We start from the raw sequence: 20,277 nt of genomic DNA on the forward strand, positions 1-20,277 counted from the left end.
TCAATCCCCAGGACCGGCAGGATAAATCTGGGTGGGGAAAGTGAAAAGGCAGCACTTGCCCCTCCCTCATTACCACCACTGAGGTGCCCTTGAGCAAGGCCCTTAACCCCAACTGCTCCAGTGGAGCTGATCAGTGGCCAGCAGATCAGACTGTGGTTGTACTGGTCAGCTTCCAGGTATGAATGTGTGTGTGAATGTGAACAGGGCGCTCCTGAAAAAGAGAGCATTGCTCTCAGTGAGACTCCCCCTGTATAAATAAAGGTTAAAAAAAAAGAAGATAGATACCAATAAAAGCATGGTAGGGATGTCAGGTTAACCACAGAGAACAGTTTGGAGCGGTTACGTTTGTCAGTCTATTTACTCTGCATACAGGCCGACTCCTTTCTCCTCCAGTCAGTCAGCCACACAGCCCCTCCCCTCCCTGCTCACTCAGTCAGCGCTCACAGCAACACTGGCTCAGCCTCACATGCAGTGTTGGGGGTAACTCAATACAAAAGTAACATATTACATGTAATATATTACTTTTAGAAGTAACTGAGTCATATAACTTATTACCTATAGGATTTCAGTAATATTATACCAGTTACTTTGTCAAGTAACTCAAGTAAAATCAAAGCACATATTTAAATTAAGATACAATCATTTCCTAATCAAACTGTCTGTTTTTATGCATATAACCACTATAGATGACAATTACAAAGGAAGAGAATAACATTTAGAATTTTGGATTGTTTACACTGACTTCAAGGCGGTTGAAATGATTTTTCAGGATGGTTCCGGGCCGGCGATGTCATTCTGCTGCTGCTGTTGTTTTGGTAAAAGTAATGGAAAAGTAGTGTAATATAAGTAACGAGTTATTCTACACAGACAGTAATATTGTAAAGTAACTTATTACTTTCAAATGAAAGGAACTAGTAATATGTAGTATATTACATTTTGAAAGTAACTTGCCCAACACTGCTCCCCAGACTCAAATATTACGTTGAATCGCTGCAGTCCGCATACTACATAGTGAGTCTGTGCCACTTCACAGCCACTGCTGGGGTTTGAGGGCGCGTCTATAGGGGGGTGAAATTGAATGAGTGACAGGTCGTAGCACCAATGTGAGAGCGGTTCGAAAAATGGGCTGCGCCTCCCATGCCGTCACTGATCGCAAAGTCGTCACTGATTGGTGAAGACTGAATCCACCACTGGCCAATCAATGGTCAAGTGAACGGTTCACTTCCGACCCCAGGTGGCTGAGGGGAAGCGTCCCAGACCCAGAGAGAGATCTGCAGCATGCAGTAACGTAGTGTATCAGACCCAGAGAGAGATCTGCAGCATGCAGTAACGTAGTGTATCAGACCCAGAGAGAGATCTGCAGCATGCAGTAACATAGTGTATCAGACCCAGAGAGAGATCTGCAGCATGCAGTAACATAGTGTATCAGACCCAGAGAGAGCTCTGCAGCATGCAGTAACGTAGTGTATCAGACCCAGAGAGAGATCTGCAGCATGCAGTAACGTAGTGTATCAGACCCAGAGAGAGATCTGCAGCATGCAGTAACATAGTGTATCAGACCCAGAGAGAGATCTGCAGCATGCAGTAACATAGTGTATCAGACCCAGAGAGAGCTCTGCAGCATGCAGTAACGTAGTGTATCAGACCCAGAGAGAGCTCTGCAGCATGCAGTAACGTAGTGTATCAGACCCAGAGAGAGATCTGCAGCATGCAGTAACGTAACTGTTGCTGGTGTTCCACCCAAGTTCCACCCAAGATGGCGCCGGTGTATGGCAACATAGTGCTGCTCTGGGTTTTCGTTTGTTTGTTTGTTGCGTGTTTTATGCTTGAACGAGTGGATTGTCTACTGAAATATGAGAGGACTGAACTGTTGCACATTAGAGTTAGCGTTCAGCAGCCCCCACCGCAACTTTTGTTCTCGTCTAATGACTTTGTTAGACGAACAACGGACGAGACCAATGATTCAGGCCGCAGCGGTCGCCGCCAAACTCTACCCAGGAAGAGAGGCAAGAGAGCCGGTGCCTTGGTGAGGCTTCGCCGGCGGAAACTCCGCTCCCCGCTGCCCTGTATTCTCTTATCCAACGTTAGGTCTCTAACCAACAAAATGGATGAACTCGGTCTTATCATCAACTCGAAGCGCGACGTCTCTGATTGTTCTGTGCTTTGTTTCACGGAGACCTGGCTGCACGGAGGTGTGCCCGACTCTGCGGTACAACTACCGGGCTACGCTCTTCACCGTGCGGATCGCACAGAGGACTCGCTGAAACGCAGCGGCGGCGGAGTCTGTTTCTACGTGAATGACCGATGGTGCTCAGACACTAAAACTCTTCACCGTTCATGCTCCCCGGAGCTCGAGACTCTTAGCATTCATTGCAGACCCTTCTACCTCCCGCGGGAATTCGCCTCAATCATCCTGGTTGCTGTGTACATCCCGCCTCAGGCTGGAGCCTTGTCAGCGGCCCGTCAGCTAGCTGCACACATCACGGAGCTGGAAAACGGCCACCCGCACTCAGCCGTCTTTGTTATGGGGGACCTGAACCACGTCAACCTAAGGAAGTCGCTTCCCCGGTTCAAACAACAGATCCACACAGCCACCAGAGGTGAGAAAACTCTTGACCAGTGCTATAGCACCATTCCCCGGGCTTTTCATGCCGTGATGCGTGCCCCCCTTGGTCAGTCGGACCACAACACTATTCTACTCATTCCTCAGTACCGTCAACAGCTGAAAACCAGCAAACGGAGCTACAAGACGGTCAGGCAATTTTCCCCACAGGCTGCTGATAGCCTAAGGGCTTGTCTTGAATTAACTGACTGGTCTGTCTTTCGTGACTCTTGTGCTGACCTGGATGAATACACTGAGACTGTTACCTCTTATATCAACTTCTCTGAGAATGTTTGTTTCCCTTCTAAGACTGTAACTGTGTTCAGCAATAACAAACCATGGTTCAGTAAGGAAGTGAAAATCCTCTTCATGAAGAAAAATGAAGCCTTTAAGAGCGGTAATAAAGATGCTTTTAAAATTGCCAAATACGTATTTGAACGTGCAGTAAAAAAAGCTAAAGCTAAATATAAAGACGGCCTGCAGGCCAAGCTCAAAGCCAACGACACAAAGGGCGTTTGGCAGGGGCTGCAAGCCATCACAGGGTATAAAAGCAACCGCCGAGCCCCAGATGATGACCCCCTCCTCCCCGATAAATTGAACGAATTTTATTGTCGATTTGATCTGCCCACTGATGTGTCTCTCAGTGCCACAGTAGTTAGCGGTCCAGAGCTAACTCCACCACCTCCTCCTTTTGTGGTGAGTGAGCATGAGGTCAGAACCCTGTTCCTCAAACAGAACAGCAGGAAGGCTGCAGGCCCAGACCAGGTCTCTGCTTTCACCTTAAAGCACTGTGCTCAACAACTGTCTTCTGTTTTTGTTGACATCTTTAACTGGTCTCTCTCTCTCTGTAAAGTCCCTGCTTGCTTTAAATCCGCTGTGGTTATCCCTGTTCCAAAGAAGTCCAATGCTGTTAGCTTGAATGATTATAGGCCCGTAGCCTTGACTTCTGTTGTGATGAAGGTATTTGAGCGTATTGTCTGTGATCACCTGTCTAATGTTGAGATGGACAGCTTCCAGTTTGCTTATCGTGCCAACAGGTCTGTCGAAGATGCTGTGTCTCTGTGCCTCCACAGCATCCTTCAGCACCTGGAGGCCCCCGCCACTTACGTTAGAGTTTTATTTATCGATTTCAGCTCTGCGTTTAACACGATTGTGCCCTCCAAACTATTTGATAAACTTATGGCTCTAGGGATCAATCACTCTCTATGCCTTTGGATTCTGGACTTCCTGTCTAACAGGAAGCAAGTAGTTAAAATAGGCAACAGGCTCTCTCGAACTATGACTCTCAACACCGGGGCCCCCCAGGGTTGTGTTCTTTCAGCCCTTCTCTTTGCACTTTATACCAACGATTTTATTTCCCACTCTCAATTTGTTTCGTTTTTTAAGTACGCGGACGACACTACGGTGGTCGGGTATATTAAAAACGGTGATGAATCTGCCTACAGGGCCGAAGTGGCAGCCCTAGTCAACTGGTGCACTTTAAACAATCTTGTCTTAAACTTAGATAAGACCAAGGAAATGATTATTGATTTCCGCAAAAGCGGCTCAGTGCCCCCCTCTCTGGTCATCTGCGACCAGCCCGTCGACAGGGTCGACAGTCTGAAATTTCTGGGCACCACCATATGCCGCTCCCTGAAATGGGAAGTCAACACTTGTAACATTGTGAGCAAAGCCCACCAGCGGCTTCACTTTCTGAGGCAGCTCAGGAAGTTTGGTGTGTCTGGGGAGGCGATGGCTCACTTTTACAGAGCCACTGTAGAGAGCGTACTCACCTTCTCAGTCACAGTGTGGTACGGCAACACTACCGCCCTTGAGAGGAAACGGTTGGAAAGGGTGGTACGCATAGCGTCCAAAATCATCGGCCACGACCTTCCATCCGTTTCCTCCATCTATGCCACACGCACCAAACGCAAGATGCAGAAGGTGATCGCCGACCCCTCCCACCCTGCTAGCTCTCTCTTTAAACTCATGCCCTCAGGTAGGAGGCTTCAGTCTCTGAGGTGCAGGACCTCCCGTCTCAGGAACAGCACTTATCCTGAGGCGGTTCGCCTCCTGAACTCTGACCCTCTTTGCATTCGCACCTTAAATCGCACCTTAAATCCGTAGGCTTGAATTGAACTTGAACTTGAATTGCACCTTATAGGCAGCTCGATACTGCTTTTGTAAACAAATGCTGCTTGTAAAACTGTGCACTTTATTTATCTATTTCAGCCTCTCTCATATTTTATGTACCGTAGTGTTTTTTTTTTCCACTTTTTTATTCTCTTTGTGTTTGAATCTGTGATTTGTTATGTTTGTTTTTACGTCTGTTCTTAGAGCTGCACTGAAACAAATTCCAATCAACTCTGTTGACATGGCAATAAAGTATTGAATCTTGAATCTTGAATCTTGAATCATGAATGAATGAATCTTGTAGTGTATCAGACCCAGAGAGAGCTCTGCAGCATGCAGTAACGTAGTGTATCAGACCCAGAGAGAGATCTGCAGCATGCAGTAACGTAGTGTATCAGCGTAAGAACTCTCATGGGTCTGGCGTTGAGACTAATCAGGACCAGACGCCGGGCCGAGGCTGTGACAAAGAGGAGGAATTTTTCGACGCCCTGGGAGACAAAAAACATTCACCATGGTTCCAGTAACCACTCAGTGTGGAATTCAGAGCTGGGAAAATCATTAACCAGTTGCAGTTTGAGAAACGGAAAGGTTTAATGTTGCTTCACTGGAGGTCATGTACAGGTAGTCTCAGACGAGTTGGCTTCCGCAATTTTCAAATGGTTCCGCCATACCGTCTGTACTTCGTGGGGGAGAATCATGCACCAACCGGAATGGGAAGCAGAAAGGCGGGTCTTCCGCTCATTAGTCCAATCAGAATCGCAGAAAGGCCGGTCTTCCGCTCATTAGTCTAATCAGAATCCAATATGCCGCATTTTTCGTGGACACACGTGTCGTGATTGGTCGGATTCCGTCAAACTTCCTTCCAGTCTGAAGGTTTTTTTCCCAACTTCCTTGTGCATGTTCTGGGGGTGTAACGTACAGACTGTTTATAGCTGCATTCGCCGGATGTAGATGTACAGGGGAAGATGACATCACTTCCTGTTTGGGTCTTCTTCAGTGCTGCAGACGGCGAGGAAGCAGCGTGCGCTCGCTGGCAGCTTCACTTCTGCTTAGACCCATCAGACAGACGAGCAGATTCCACACATGCCCTCTGTCACACTTTAAAGGGGAACTCAACCCAAAAATATTTTTGTCAGCTTTAAACCAACGAGAAGTGTTGGCGAATGATTCTAAGCAAAATCTCCACGTTTGAGAGTAAACGGATCTACACACTGTATAATTTTCATGCAGCAACAGTGCCCTCTAGGGGTTGAAGTTGAGTTGGGTATTCGGTTTCAATGACATCACCAAGAACGCCCCACGCCCCGCCCAGAGTGGAGGGGAGAAGCACTCGCCTACCACCAGTGGTGTAATGTAACTAAGTATAAATACAGTATCTGTACTTTACTTGAGTATTTATATTTCTGTCAACTTTCACTTTTACTCCACTACATTTGCCAAATAAAATGGATACTTTTACTCCACTACATTTCCCCCAAGCATCTTAGTTACAAAGTAACATCAGAAGAAATGGCGTAGCCTGCAAGCAATCAGGTTTGGCAAATCTTCATTTCATTACGTCATTTGGCAGATGCTTTTATCCAAAGCGACTTACAATAACACATTTTTGTCAGCAATAGAGCAATCAACTATGCAACACAGTCTATGACAACTACAACTTATGAAGGAACAGTGGTACAAGTTTAGTTCAGGTTAGTTTTTTTTTTTTTTTTTTTTTTTTTTTTTTAAAGAGAGAAAGAAGTTAGTTCAAGAAGGGCCCAGATGGAGTTGAAAAGGTGTGTCTTTTCATATCGCGTTAACAAATCAGTGCTCCTAGTTTGCAAGTTACGTTAATCACGATCCACACGCCATTCCATTTGGTGGCTGTAATGCAACATAACGTTGTTTGCCAGCGGCTATTAAAGTCAAGAAGAAGAAATAGACTTTCACTCAAGCCCAGGCATATATTTTGCTTGATTTGATTTTTTTTGCAGCATTTACTTGTAGGCTACTTTTTACTTTCAATACTTAACACATTGAGTGCCACAGCGCTTCAGTAAAATTGTCTGGAGCCTGTGCCAGATTCACTTCCATTCAGTTGAAAACAGCTATAGAATTTTTTCTATTAGGGCTATATGGACAGGGCTGGACTCTAATGAAACATTGGACACTCCTGCTTCTTTCAAAGAAGAAATTTTGTTTCTAGACTTCCATTAGCCTCTGAAAGAAGAGCACTTTCAAGGGTTTTCTGCTGTCTTTTTTTACTTTTCAAGATAAAGTCACTTTTATGAATACTTTTTGCACTCTAATTTCAAGCACATTCACTGACTCTAGCTAATATTTTCTGATGTAGTGACATGGTGTAGTTCTGTGCAGCCTGCGTGCCCCACCCCCCTCTCCCCCCCTGAGCTGTAAACTCCTCCCCACATGCACAGTCTATTTTCGCAGCCTCCGTTTTTGCCCCGGGCGGATCCCAGCGCGACAAGGAAATGCCAGCGCGACAAGGAAATGCCAAACGGGACTGAAGGAAAAGGTTTGGCTGTTCGGCGTCGGGTGCTGCCTTTCTGGCAGGGAATCGTGTGGAGAAACTATATGCAGACAGATAGACAGAGGCAGGGGAGCTCAGTTGTGGGCGCGGATCGCAGCCAACTGTCAGCTGCAGACAGAGCAATCTATATGGCTCTGGCTGCAGCATGCATCGGTGTCTCTTTGATCACGGCTTTCTCCTGCACAAAGTAAAGGATCTGAGCAGGGTGGCGCAGCTCCCGTGTAGATTTTTAAGGTGGCGCCGTGTGATCCCTTGAAGGGATTCATGCTCACTGGCTAGGTACGACCTTAAACAGCAGAATTATGGAATAATATGAATTATGATTTTAGGACGTCCACAGGCTCCACAGTCCACAGTCCTTGGCACTTCTCGTTACTTTTTTTAGGATGTCCACAGACGTCCTTGGCACTCAATGTGTTAAGTACATTTAATATCAGAAAATTACTTTTGATACTTAAGTACAGAAAATATCAAGTACTTGAAGACTTTTACTCAAGTAATATTCTAATGAGTGACTTTGACTTTTACCAAAGTCTTTTTCTGGGAAGATATCTTTACTTTTACTTAAGTATGGTTTTCGAGTACTTTATACACCACTGCCTACCACTGCGGAGGCCCGGGTTTAATTCCCAGCAGAAGCAGTTCCGGCTTGGTCAGGCATTCCTACAGGCACAATTGGCCATGTCTGCGGGTGGGTGCTTGGCCACCATGTTCAATTTGCTTCAAACCTGAGAAGAACTAACACTGGAGGCGCTGTCTGCACCCCAAGCGGACTCTCTGGAAGGTCTGCAGAATTTCTGCTTGAGGCCCGTTTGGGACTAGCCTGGTTAAAACCATACGGATCCGTTTGAGCCTACCAGATGTTTCTGTCCACACACCAATTTGTTTCAATCACTCTTTTTTGCCTCCATGGTCAGACAAGAACTAACATGCCTGGAGTGAGAAGGGGCTAGTTTCCACCAGAGTCCTATACATAGATGGTCATTTTGCATCCCTTGATCTACTGAAGAGAAAGTGTGAGTTGCCCGGCGCGAACTGGCTCAGATTCCTGCAAATCAGAAATTATGTTTGGTCCAAGATTCACTCCTTTGAAGTGCTCCCAAATGAACACGCTTTTTTCTATGTATTGCTGAGCCCCCCTCACTCCAAGCATCTTATCTTTAGATGTGCATGTCTGTTTGACAACTGCAACACAGCCTCAGAAGATTTGAGAAGCATGGCAGGGGGAGCTTGGTATTGATTTATCTGACTGGATGGTTTACCAGGCTATAACTGTGGACTGGATGGTTTACCAGGCTAACTGTGGACTGGATGGTTTACCAGGCTATAGCTGTGGACTGGATGGTTTACCAGGCTAACTGTGGACTGGATGGTTTACCAGGCTAACTGTGGACTGGATGGTTTACCAGGCTATAACTGTGGACTGGGTGGTTTACCAGACTATAACTGTGGACTGGGTGGTTTACCAGGCTATAACTGTGGACTGGGTGGTTTACCAGGCTATAACTGTGGACTGGATGGTTTACCAGGCTATAACTGTGGACTGGATGGTTTACCAGACTATAACTGTGGACTGGGTGGTTTACCAGACTATAACTGTGGACTGGGTGGTTTACCAGGCTATAACTGTGGACTGGGTGGTTTACCAGGCTATAACTGTGGACTGGATGGTTTACCAGGCTATAACTGTGGACTGGATGGTTTACCAGGCTATAGCTGTGGACTGGATGGTTTACCAGGCTATAGCTGTGGACTGGATGGTTTACCAGGCTATAGATGTGGACTGGGTGGTTTACCAGGCTATAGCTGTGGACTGGATGGTTTACCAGGCTATAGCTGTGGACTGGATGGTTTACCAGGCTATAACTGTGGACTGGATGGTTTACCAGGCTATAACTGTGGACTGGATGGTTTACCAGGCTATAACTGTGGACTGGATGGTTTACCAGGCTATAACTGTGGACTGGATGGTTTACCAGGCTATAACTGTGGACTGGATGGTTTACCAGGCTATAACTGTGGACTGGGTGGTTTACCAGGCTATAACTGTGGACTGGATGGTTTACCAGGCTATAACTGTGGACTGGGTGGTTTACCAGGCTATAACTGTGGACTGGGTGGTTTACCAGGCTATAACTGTGGACTGGATGGTTTACCAGGCTATAGCTGTGGACTGGATGGTTTACCAGGCTATAACTGTGGACTGGATGGTTTACCAGGCTATAACTGTGGACTGGGTGGTTTACCAGGCTATAACTGTGGACTGGATGGTTTACCAGGCTATAACTGTGGACTGGATGGTTTACCAGGCTATAGCTGTGGACTGGATGGTTTACCAGGCTATAACTGTGGACTGGATGGTTTACCAGGCTATAGCTGTGGACTGGATGGTTTACCAGGCTAGCTGTGGACTGGATGGTTTACCAGGCTATAACTGTGGACTGGATGGTTTACCAGGCTATAGCTGTGGACTGGATGGTTTACCAGGCTATAACTGTGGACTGGATGGTTTACCAGGCTATAACTGTGGACTGGATGGTTTACCAGGCTATAACTGTGGACTGGATGGTTTACCAGGCTATAACTGTGGACTGGATGGTTTACCAGGCTATAGCTGTGGACTGGATGGTTTACCAGGCTATAACTGTGGACTGGATGGTTTACCAGGCTATAACTGTGGACTGGATGGTTTACCAGGCTATAGCTGTGGACTGGATGGTTTACCAGGCTATAGCTGTGGACTGGATGGTTTACCAGGCTATAGCTGTGGACTGGGTGGTTTACCAGGCTATAGCTGTGGACTGGATGGTTTACCAGGCTATAGCTGTGGACTGGGTGGTTTACCAGGCTATAACTGTGGACTGGATGGTTTACCAGGCTATAACTGTGGACTGGATGGTTTACCAGGCTATAACTGTGGACTGGATGGTTTACCAGGCTATAACTGTGGACTGGATGGTTTACCAGGCTATAACTGTGGACTGGGTGGTTTACCAGGCTATAACTGTGGACTGGATGGTTTACCAGGCTATAACTGTGGACTGGGTGGTTTACCAGGCTATAACTGTGGACTGGGTGGTTTACCAGGCTATAACTGTGGACTGGATGGTTTACCAGGCTATAGCTGTGGACTGGATGGTTTACCAGGCTATAACTGTGGACTGGATGGTTTACCAGGCTATAACTGTGGACTGGATGGTTTACCAGGCTATAGCTGTGGACTGGGTGGTTTACCAGGCTATAACTGTGGACTGGGTGGTTTACCAGGCTATAACTGTGGACTGGGTGGTTTACCAGGCTATAACTGTGGACTGGGTGGTTTACCAGGCTATAACTGTGGACTGGATGGTTTACCAGGCTATAACTGTGGACTGGATGGTTTACCAGGCTATAGCTGTGGACTGGATGGTTTACCAGACTATAACTGTGGACTGGATGGTTTACCAGGCTATAGCTGTGGACTGGATGGTTTACCAGGCTATAGCTGTGGACTGGATGGTTTACCAGGCTATAGATGTGGACTGGGTGGTTTACCAGGCTATAGCTGTGGACTGGATGGTTTACCAGGCTATAGATGTGGACTGGGTGGTTTACCAGGCTATAGCTGTGGACTGGATGGTTTACCAGGCTATAGCTGTGGACTGGATGGTTTACCAGGCTATAGCTGTGGACTGGGTGGTTTACCAGGCTATAACTGTGGACTGGGTGGTTTACCAGGCTATAACTGTGGACTGGGTGGTTTACCAGGCTATAACTGTGGACTGGATGGTTTACCAGGCTATAGCTGTGGACTGGGTGGTTTACCAGGCTATAACTGTGGACTGGATGGTTTACCAGGCTATAGCTGTGGACTGGATGGTTTACCAGGCTATAACTGTGGACTGGATGGTTTACCAGGCTATAGCTGTGGACTGGATGGTTTACCAGGCTATAACTGTGGACTGGATGGTTTACCAGGCTATAGCTGTGGACTGGATGGTTTACCAGGCTATAACTGTGGACTGGATGGTTTACCAGGCTATAACTGTGGACTGGATGGTTTACCAGGCTATAGCTGTGGACTGGATGGTTTACCAGGCTATAGCTGTGGACTGGATGGTTTACCAGGCTATAGCTGTGGACTGGATGGTTTACCAGGCTATAACTGTGGACTGGGTGGTTTACCAGGCTATAGCTGTGGACTGGATGGTTTACCAGGCTATAGCTGTGGACTGGGTGGTTTACCAGGCTATAACTGTGGACTGGGTGGTTTACCAGGCTATAACTGTGGACTGGGTGGTTTACCAGGCTATAACTGTGGACTGGATGGTTTACCAGGCTATAGCTGTGGACTGGATGGTTTACCAGGCTATAACTGTGGACTGGATGGTTTACCAGGCTATAGCTGTGGACTGGATGGTTTACCAGGCTATAGCTGTGGACTGGATGGTTTACCAGGCTATAGCTGTGGACTGGATGGTTTACCAGGCTATAGCTGTAGACTGGATGGTTTACCAGGCTATAGCTGTGGACTGGATGGTTTACCAGGCTATAGCTGTAGACTGGGTGGTTTACCAGGCTATAGATGTGGACTGGATGGTTTACCAGGCTATAACTGTGGACTGGGTGGTTTACCAGGCTATAGATGTGGACTGGATGGTTTACCAGGCTAACTGTGGACTGGATGGTTTACCAGGCTATAGCTGTGGACTGGGTGGTTTACCAGGCTATAACTGTGGACTGGATGGTTTACCAGGCTATAGCTGTGGACTGGATGGTTTACCAGACTATAACTGTGGACTGGATGGTTTACCAGGCTATAACTGTGGACTGGATGGTTTACCAGACTATAACTGTGGACTGGATGGTTTACCAGGCTATAACTGTGGACTGGATGGTTTACCAGGCTATAGCTGTAGACTGGATGGTTTACCAGGCTATAACTGTGGACTGGATGGTTTACCAGGCTATAACTGTGGACTGGATGGTTTACCAGGCTATAGCTGTAGACTGGATGGTTTACCAGGCTATAACTGTGGACTGGATGGTTTACCAGGCTATAGCTGTGGACTGGATGGTTTACCAGACTATAACTGTGGACTGGATGGTTTACCAGGCTATAACTGTGGACTGGATGGTTTACCAGGCTATAACTGTGGACTGGATGGTTTACCAGGCTATAGCTGTAGACTGGATGGTTTACCAGGCTATAACTGTGGACTGGATGGTTTACCAGGCTATAACTGTGGACTGGATGGTTTACCAGGCTATAGCTGTAGACTGGATGGTTTACCAGGCTATAACTGTGGACTGGGTGGTTTACCAGGCTATAACTGTGGACTGGATGGTTTACCAGGCTATAGCTGTGGACTGGATGGTTTACCAGACTATAGCTGTGGACTGGATGGTTTACCAGGCTATAACTGTGGACTGGGTGGTTTACCAGGCTATAACTGTGGACTGGGTGGTTTACCAGGCTATAGCTGTGGACTGGGTGGTTTACCAGGCTATAGCTGTGGACTGGATGGTTTACCAGGCTATAGCTGTGGACTGGATGGTTTACCAGACTATAACTGTGGACTGGATGGTTTACCAGGCTATAACTGTGGACTGGGTGGTTTACCAGGCTATAGCTGTGGACTGGGTGGTTTACCAGACTATAGCTGTGGACTGGGTGGTTTACCAGGCTATAACTGTGGACTGGATGGTTTACCAGGCTATAACTGTGGACTGGATGGTTTACCAGGCTATAACTGTGGACTGGATGGTTTACCAGGCTATAACTGTGGACTGGATGGTTTACCAGGCTATAGCTGTGGACTGGGTGGTTTACCAGACTATAGCTGTGGACTGGGTGGTTTACCAGGCTATAACTGTGGACTGGGTGGTTTACCAGGCTATAACTGTGGACTGGGTGGTTTACCAGGCTAGCTGTGGACTGGATGGTTTACCAGGCTATAACTGTGGACTGGGTGGTTTAACAGGCTATAACTGTGGACTGGATGGTTTACCAGGCTATAACTGTGGACTGGGTGGTTTACCAGGCTAGCTGTGGACTGGGTGGTTTACCAGGCTATAACTGTGGACTGGATGGTTTACCAGGCTATAGCTGTGGACTGGATGGTTTACCAGGCTATAACTGTGGACTGGATGGTTTACCAGGCTATAACTGTGGACTGGATGGTTTACCAGGCTATAACTGTGGACTGGATGGTTTACCAGGCTATAGCTGTGGACTGGATGGTTTACCAGGCTATAGCTGTGGACTGGATGGTTTACCAGACTATAACTGTGGACTGGATGGTTTACCAGGCTATAACTGTGGACTGGATGGTTTACCAGGCTATAACTGTGGACTGGATGGTTTACCAGACTATAACTGTGGACTGGATGGTTTACCAGGCTATAACTGTGGACTGGATGGTTTACCAGGCTATAACTGTGGACTGGATGGTTTACCAGACTATAACTGTGGACTGGATGCTTTACCAGACTATAACTGTGGACTGGATGGTTTACCAGACTATAACTGTGGACTGGATGGTTTACCAGGCTATAGCTGTGGACTGGGTGGTTTACCAGACTATAACTGTGGACTGGATGGTTTACCAGGCTATAACTGTGGACTGGATGGTTTACCAGACTATAACTGTGGACTGGATGGTTTACCAGGCTATAGCTGTGGACTGGATGGTTTACCAGGCTATAGCTGTGGACTGGATGGTTTACCAGACTATAACTGTGGACTGGATGGTTTACCAGGCTATAACTGTGGACTGGATGGTTTACCAGGCTATAACTGTGGACTGGATGGTTTACCAGACTATAACTGTGGACTGGATGGTTTACCAGGCTATAACTGTGGACTGGATGGTTTACCAGGCTATAACTGTGGACTGGATGGTTTACCAGACTATAACTGTGGACTGGATGCTTTACCAGACTATAACTGTGGACTGGATGGTTTACCAGACTATAACTGTGGACTGGATGGTTTACCAGGCTATAGCTGTGGACTGGGTGGTTTACCAGACTATAACTGTGGACTGGATGGTTTACCAGGCTATAACTGTGGACTGGATGGTTTACCAGACTATAACTGTGGACTGGATGGTTTACCAGACTATAACTGTGGACTGGATGGTTTACCAGACTATAACTGTGGACTGGATGGTTTACCAGACTATAACTGTGGACTGGATGGTTTACCAGGCTATAACTGTGGACTGGATGGTTTACCAGGCTAGCTGTGGACTGGGTGGTTTACCAGGCTAGCTGTGGACTGGGTGGTTTACCAGGCTAGCTGTGGACTGGGTGGTTTACCAGGCTAGCTGTGGACTGGGTGGTTTACCAGGCTAGCTGTGGACTGGATGGTTTACCAGGCTATAACTGTGGACTGGATGGTTTACCAGGCTATAACTGTGGACTGGGTGGTTTACCAGGCTAGCTGTGGACTGGATGGTTTACCAGGCTATAACTGTGGACTGGATGGTTTACCAGACTATAACTGTGGACTGGGTGGTTTACCAGGCTAGCTGTGGACTGGATGGTTTACCAGGCTATAACTGTGGACTGGATGGTTTACCAGGCTATAACTGTGGACTGGGTGGTTTACCAGGCTATAACTGTGGACTGGATGGTTTACCAGGCTAGCTGTGGACTGGACTGTCTCTTGCATCAAGACACCCAGGCCATGTCTGCTTTCTAAACAGATGGTTTAGATTATCAGAGCTCTCGCAGCGAACCGAAGGCAGCTGCCAAACCGCGTCTTTCTGTAATCCTTTATTCTTAATGTGTGATTTCACAGAAACCGGGTCATTTCCCAGACTTGGTTTCGGTCTCTTCTCTTTAAGTGGTTTCTGAAATTGTATCAGTGGGAACAGGGGCGTCATGCAAGCCAACAATCTGAAAAATTTGGGGGGTTGGAAGCCAGATTTAGAGGAATATCTAATTTTAAATTAACAGACTGAGCAGGTGTAACCATAAGGCTATTTTCCAAACTGCTCAGCCTCCTGGAAAGATCCATAATCACCAGACTAAGTACATTGCCACTGCCCAGGCTCAATGGACTTGACAAAAAAGGGAGACCACATGTTTCAAAGCAATGTAACACAATGTTTATTTTGGCTGGTATTGCCTTTTCAGAAGGTAGAAATCTTTCCTCTAGAGCAGGGGTTCCCAACCTTTTTTGTGCCAAGGACTGGTAGATACATGGGAAAAAAAGTCGCGGACCAGTTGTCAATTCTAATGGTTTTAGTTATATATATTTACTCACCAGGTGGCGACAAAGGGTAAATAACAGCCTTTTGTGTTGTACTGTATGTAGCCTATACAGTATTTATGTTTTTGTTTTAACTACAAACATACAGAAACGTAAACTTGAAACTATGTTTCAACTACCATACACAGCCTATAATATTATAGCCTATGTTTATTTAATTTAATTTTTTTTTTTTTTTTACCTCTCAAAAATCAATTACAAGTTACAATGGGCATGACGCTTCTGAGTGGGAAGAGTTGTGGAAAGTCTGCTCCAGTAGAATCTCTGTGACTGTGCTGATATTTGATAGGCTGGTATCAGACTGAGTTTTGCTCAAGTTCCTTCTTTCTGAAGCAGCCAACTGGGTGGATTGAAGGTCTGGAACCAGGAAAGATATTTGACTGAAGTAAAGAAAAAATCTCCTTCAGTAAAAGTAAAAAAGTGTGTGATTTCAAATGTGGAGTAAAAGTTCCTGAGTTCCTCTTTCGAAGCGAGATGCTGTTTAGCTTTTCCATGTGCTTCTAAAAGGAGAGGACAGATTTCAGACAGACAGACAGACGGACAGTCTGTCTGTCTGTCTGTCTGTCTGTTTGTCTGTCTGTCTGTCTGTCTGGGGAGCCAATCGCCATCTTGAAGATGGCGATTGGTCTGGACCCTTGAATTTGAGGGAATTGGGCCTGACAATCTGAATTGGATGTTTAAGAAGGTGTGGGAACCCTGAGTGTCTGTTTCTCTGTCTGAACAGAACTACACAGACTGCAGCTGCGTCGGGGCTCCTGGTCCCGCCTCCCCCGGCTCTGGCTCCGCCTTCCCCAGGACGTGTGGCAGCGGCTGCTCTCACCTCCTGCTGCCCTTCGTGGTGCTGTCGGCTCTCACCTGCTTCATCGTCTCCTTCTCCCAAGCCCCCTCCTTCATCATGATACTCAGGTCAGACCATAGACACGCCCCCTCCTTCATCATGATACTCAGGTCAGACCATAGACACGCCTCCTCCTTCATCATGATACTCAGGTCAGACCATAGACACGCCCCCTCCTTCATCATGATACTCAGGTCAGACCATAGACACGCCTCCTCCTTCATCATGATACTCAGGTCAGACCATAGACACGCCCCCTCCTTCATCATGATACTCAGGTCAGACTATAGACACGCCCCCTCCTTCATCATGATACTCAGGTCAGACCATAGACACGCCCCCTCCTTCATCATGATACTCAGGTCAGACCATAGACACGCCCCCTCCTTCATCATGATACTCAGGTCAGACCATAGACACGCCCCCTCCTTCATCATGATACTCAGGTCAGACCATAGACACGCCTCCTCCTTCATCATGATACTCAGGTCAGACCATAGACACGCCTCCTCCTTCATCATGATACTCAGGTCAGACCATAGACACGCCCCCTCCTTCATCATGATACTCAGGTCAGACCATAGACACGCCTCCTCCTTCATCATGATACTCAGGTCAGACCATAGACACGCCTCCTCCTTCATCATGATACTCAGGTCAGACCATAGACACGCCCCCTCCTTCATCATGATACTCAGGTCAGACCATAGACACGCCCCCTCCTTCATCATGATACTCAGGTCAGACCATAGACACGCCTCCTCCTTCATCATGATACTCAGGTCAGACCATAGACACGCCTCCTCCTTCATCATGATACTCAGGTCAGACCATAGACACGCCTCCTCCTTCATCATGATACTCAGGTCAGACCATAGACACGCCCCCTCCTTCATCATGATACTCAGGTCAGACCATAGACACGCCCCCTCCTTCATCATGATACTCAGGTCAGACCATAGACACGCCCCCTCCTTCATCATGATACTCAGGTCAGACCATAGACACGCCCCCTCCATCATCATGATACTCAGGTCAGACCATAGACACGCCCCCTCCTTCATCATGATACTCAGGTCAGACCATAGACACGCCCCCTCCTTCATCATGATACTCAGGTCAGACCATAGACACGCCCCCTCCATCATCATGATACTCAGGTCAGACCATAGACACGCCTCCTCCTTCATCATGATACTCAGGTCAGACCATAGACACGCCTCCTCCTTCATCATGATACTCAGGTCAGACCATAGACACGCCTCCTCCTTCATCATGATACTCAGGTCAGACCATAGACACACCTCCTCCTTCATCATGATACTCAGGTCAGACCATAGACACGCCTCCTCCTTCATCATGATACTCAGGTCAGACCATAGACACGCCCCCTCCTTCATCATGATACTCAGGTCAGACCATAGACACGCCCCCTCCATCATCATGATACTCAGGTCAGACCATAGACACGCCCCCTCCTTCATCATGATACTCAGGTCAGACCATAGACACGCCCCCTCCTTCATCATGATACTCAGGTCAGACCATAGACACGCCCCCTCCTTCATCATGATACTCAGGTCAGACCATAGACACGCCTCCTCCTTCATCATGATACTCAGGTCAGACCATAGACACGCCTCCTCCTTCATCATGATACTCAGGTCAGACCATAGACACGCCTCCTCCTTCATCATGATACTCAGGTCAGACCATAGACACGCCCCCTCCTTCATCATGATACTCAGGTCAGACCATAGACACGCCCCCTCCTTCATCATGATACTCAGGTCAGACCATAGACACGCCCCTCCTTCATCATGATACTCAGGTCAGACCATAGACACGCCCCCTCCTTCATCATGATACTCAGGTCAGACCATAGACACGCCCCCTCCTTCATCATGATACTCAGGTCAGACCATAGACACGCCCCCTCCTTCATCATGATACTCAGGTCAGACCATAGACACGCCCCCTCCTTCATCATGATACTCAGGTCAGACCATAGACACGCCCCCTCCATCATCATGATACTCAGGTCAGACCATAGACACGCCCCCTCCTTCATCATGATACTCAGGTCAGACCATAGACACGCCCCCTCCTTCATCATGATACTCAGGTCAGACCATAGACACGCCCCCTCCTTCATCATGATACTCAGGTCAGACCATAGACACGCCCCCTCCTTCATCATGATACTCAGGTCAGACCATAGACACGCCCCCTCCTTCATCATGATACTCAGGTCAGACCATAGACACGCCCCCTCCTTCATCATGATACTCAGGTCAGACCATAGACACGCCTCCTCCTTCATCATGATACTCAGGTCAGACCATAGACACGCCCCCTCCTTCATCATGATACTCAGGTCAGACCATAGACACGCCCCTCCTTCATCATGATACTCAGGTCAGACCATAGACACGCCCCCTCCTTCATCATGATACTCAGGTCAGACCATAGACACGCCTCCTCCTTCATCATGATACTCAGGTCAGACCATAGACACGCCTCCTCCTTCATCATGATACTCAGGTCAGACCATAGACACGCCCTCCTCCTTCATCATGATACTCAGGTCAGACCATAGACACGCCCCTCCTTCATCATGATACTCAGGTCAGACCATAGACACGCCCCCTCCTTCATCATGATACTCAGGTCAGACCATAGACACGCCTCCTCCTTCATCATGATACTCAGGTCAGACCATAGACACGCCTCCTCCTTCATCATGATACTCAGGTCAGACCATAGACACGCCTCCTCCTTCATCATGATACTCAGGTCAGACCATAGACACGCCCCTCCTTCATCATGATACTCAGGTCAGACCATAGACACGCCTCCTCCTTCATCATGATACTCAGGTCAGACCATAGACACGCCTCCTCCTTCATCATGATACTCAGGTCAGACCATAGACACGCCTCCTCCTTCATCATGATACTCAGGTCAGACCATAGACACGCCTCCTCCTTCATCATGATACTCAGGTCAGACCATAGACACGCCTCCTCCTTCATCATGATACTCAGGTCAGACCATAGACACGCCTCCTCCTTCATCATGATACTCAGGTCAGACCATAGACACGCCTCTCCTCCTTCATCATGATACTCAGGTCAGACCATAAGACACGCCCCCTCCTTCATCATGATACTCAGGTCAGACCATAGACACGCCCCCTATGATACTCAGGTCAGACCATAGACACGCCCCCTCCTTCATCATGATACTCAGGTCAGACCATAGACACGCCCCCTCCTTCATCATGATACTCAGGTCAGACCATAGACACGCCTCCTCCTTCATCATGATACTCAGGTCAGACCATAGACACGCCTCCCTCCTTCATCATGATACTCAGGTCAGACCATAGACACGCCCCCCTCCTTCATCATGATACTCAGGGTCAGACCATAGACACGCCTCCTCCTTCATCATGATACTCAGGTCAGACCATAGAACACGCCTCCTCCTTCATCATGATACTCAGGTCAAGACCATAGACACGCCCCCTCCTTCATCATGATACTCAGGTCAGACCTAGACACGCCTCCTCACTTCATCATGATACTCAGGTCAGACCATTAGACAACGCCTCCTCCTTCATCATGTCAGACCATAGACCCAGCCCCCTCCTTCATCATGATACTCAGGTCAGACCATAGACAAGAGATGTCTGGGTCATGCTGCATTGAATAAAAATTGAAACTAGTGATTGAGACCATAAACTTATAAGAAAGTGAGGTCATTAAAGGGATACTCCACTTTTTCGGGAGTTTAGCTCATTTGCCACATCCCCCCCACATAACCAAGATACACCATGCCTTACGCCTTACTGGCACTGTCCGCTCAGTTCACAGTGAGCTACAGTCGTGAAGTTAGTAATTATCACCATAGAATGGAGGCTAATGGTACATCTC

At 47.5% G+C, this 20,277-nt stretch overlaps 1 protein-coding gene across 1 annotated transcript in view; it reads left to right on the forward strand.

The window, feature by feature from the left end:
* Positions 1 to 20,277, forward strand: part of LOC310799967 (solute carrier organic anion transporter family member 2B1-like) — a 94,407-nt gene that overhangs the window by 66,685 nt on the left and 7,445 nt on the right. Inside the window, 1 exon segment of the mRNA XM_083662567.1 lies at positions 16,226 to 16,407. Within this exon segment, the coding sequence (XP_083518693.1) occupies positions 16,226 to 16,407 (182 nt within the window).

The sequence above is a fragment of the Poromitra crassiceps genome (assembly GCF_964638095.1).
Source record: "Poromitra crassiceps genome assembly, chromosome: 29".
NCBI classification, from domain to species: Eukaryota; Metazoa; Chordata; class Actinopteri; order Beryciformes; family Melamphaidae; genus Poromitra; species Poromitra crassiceps.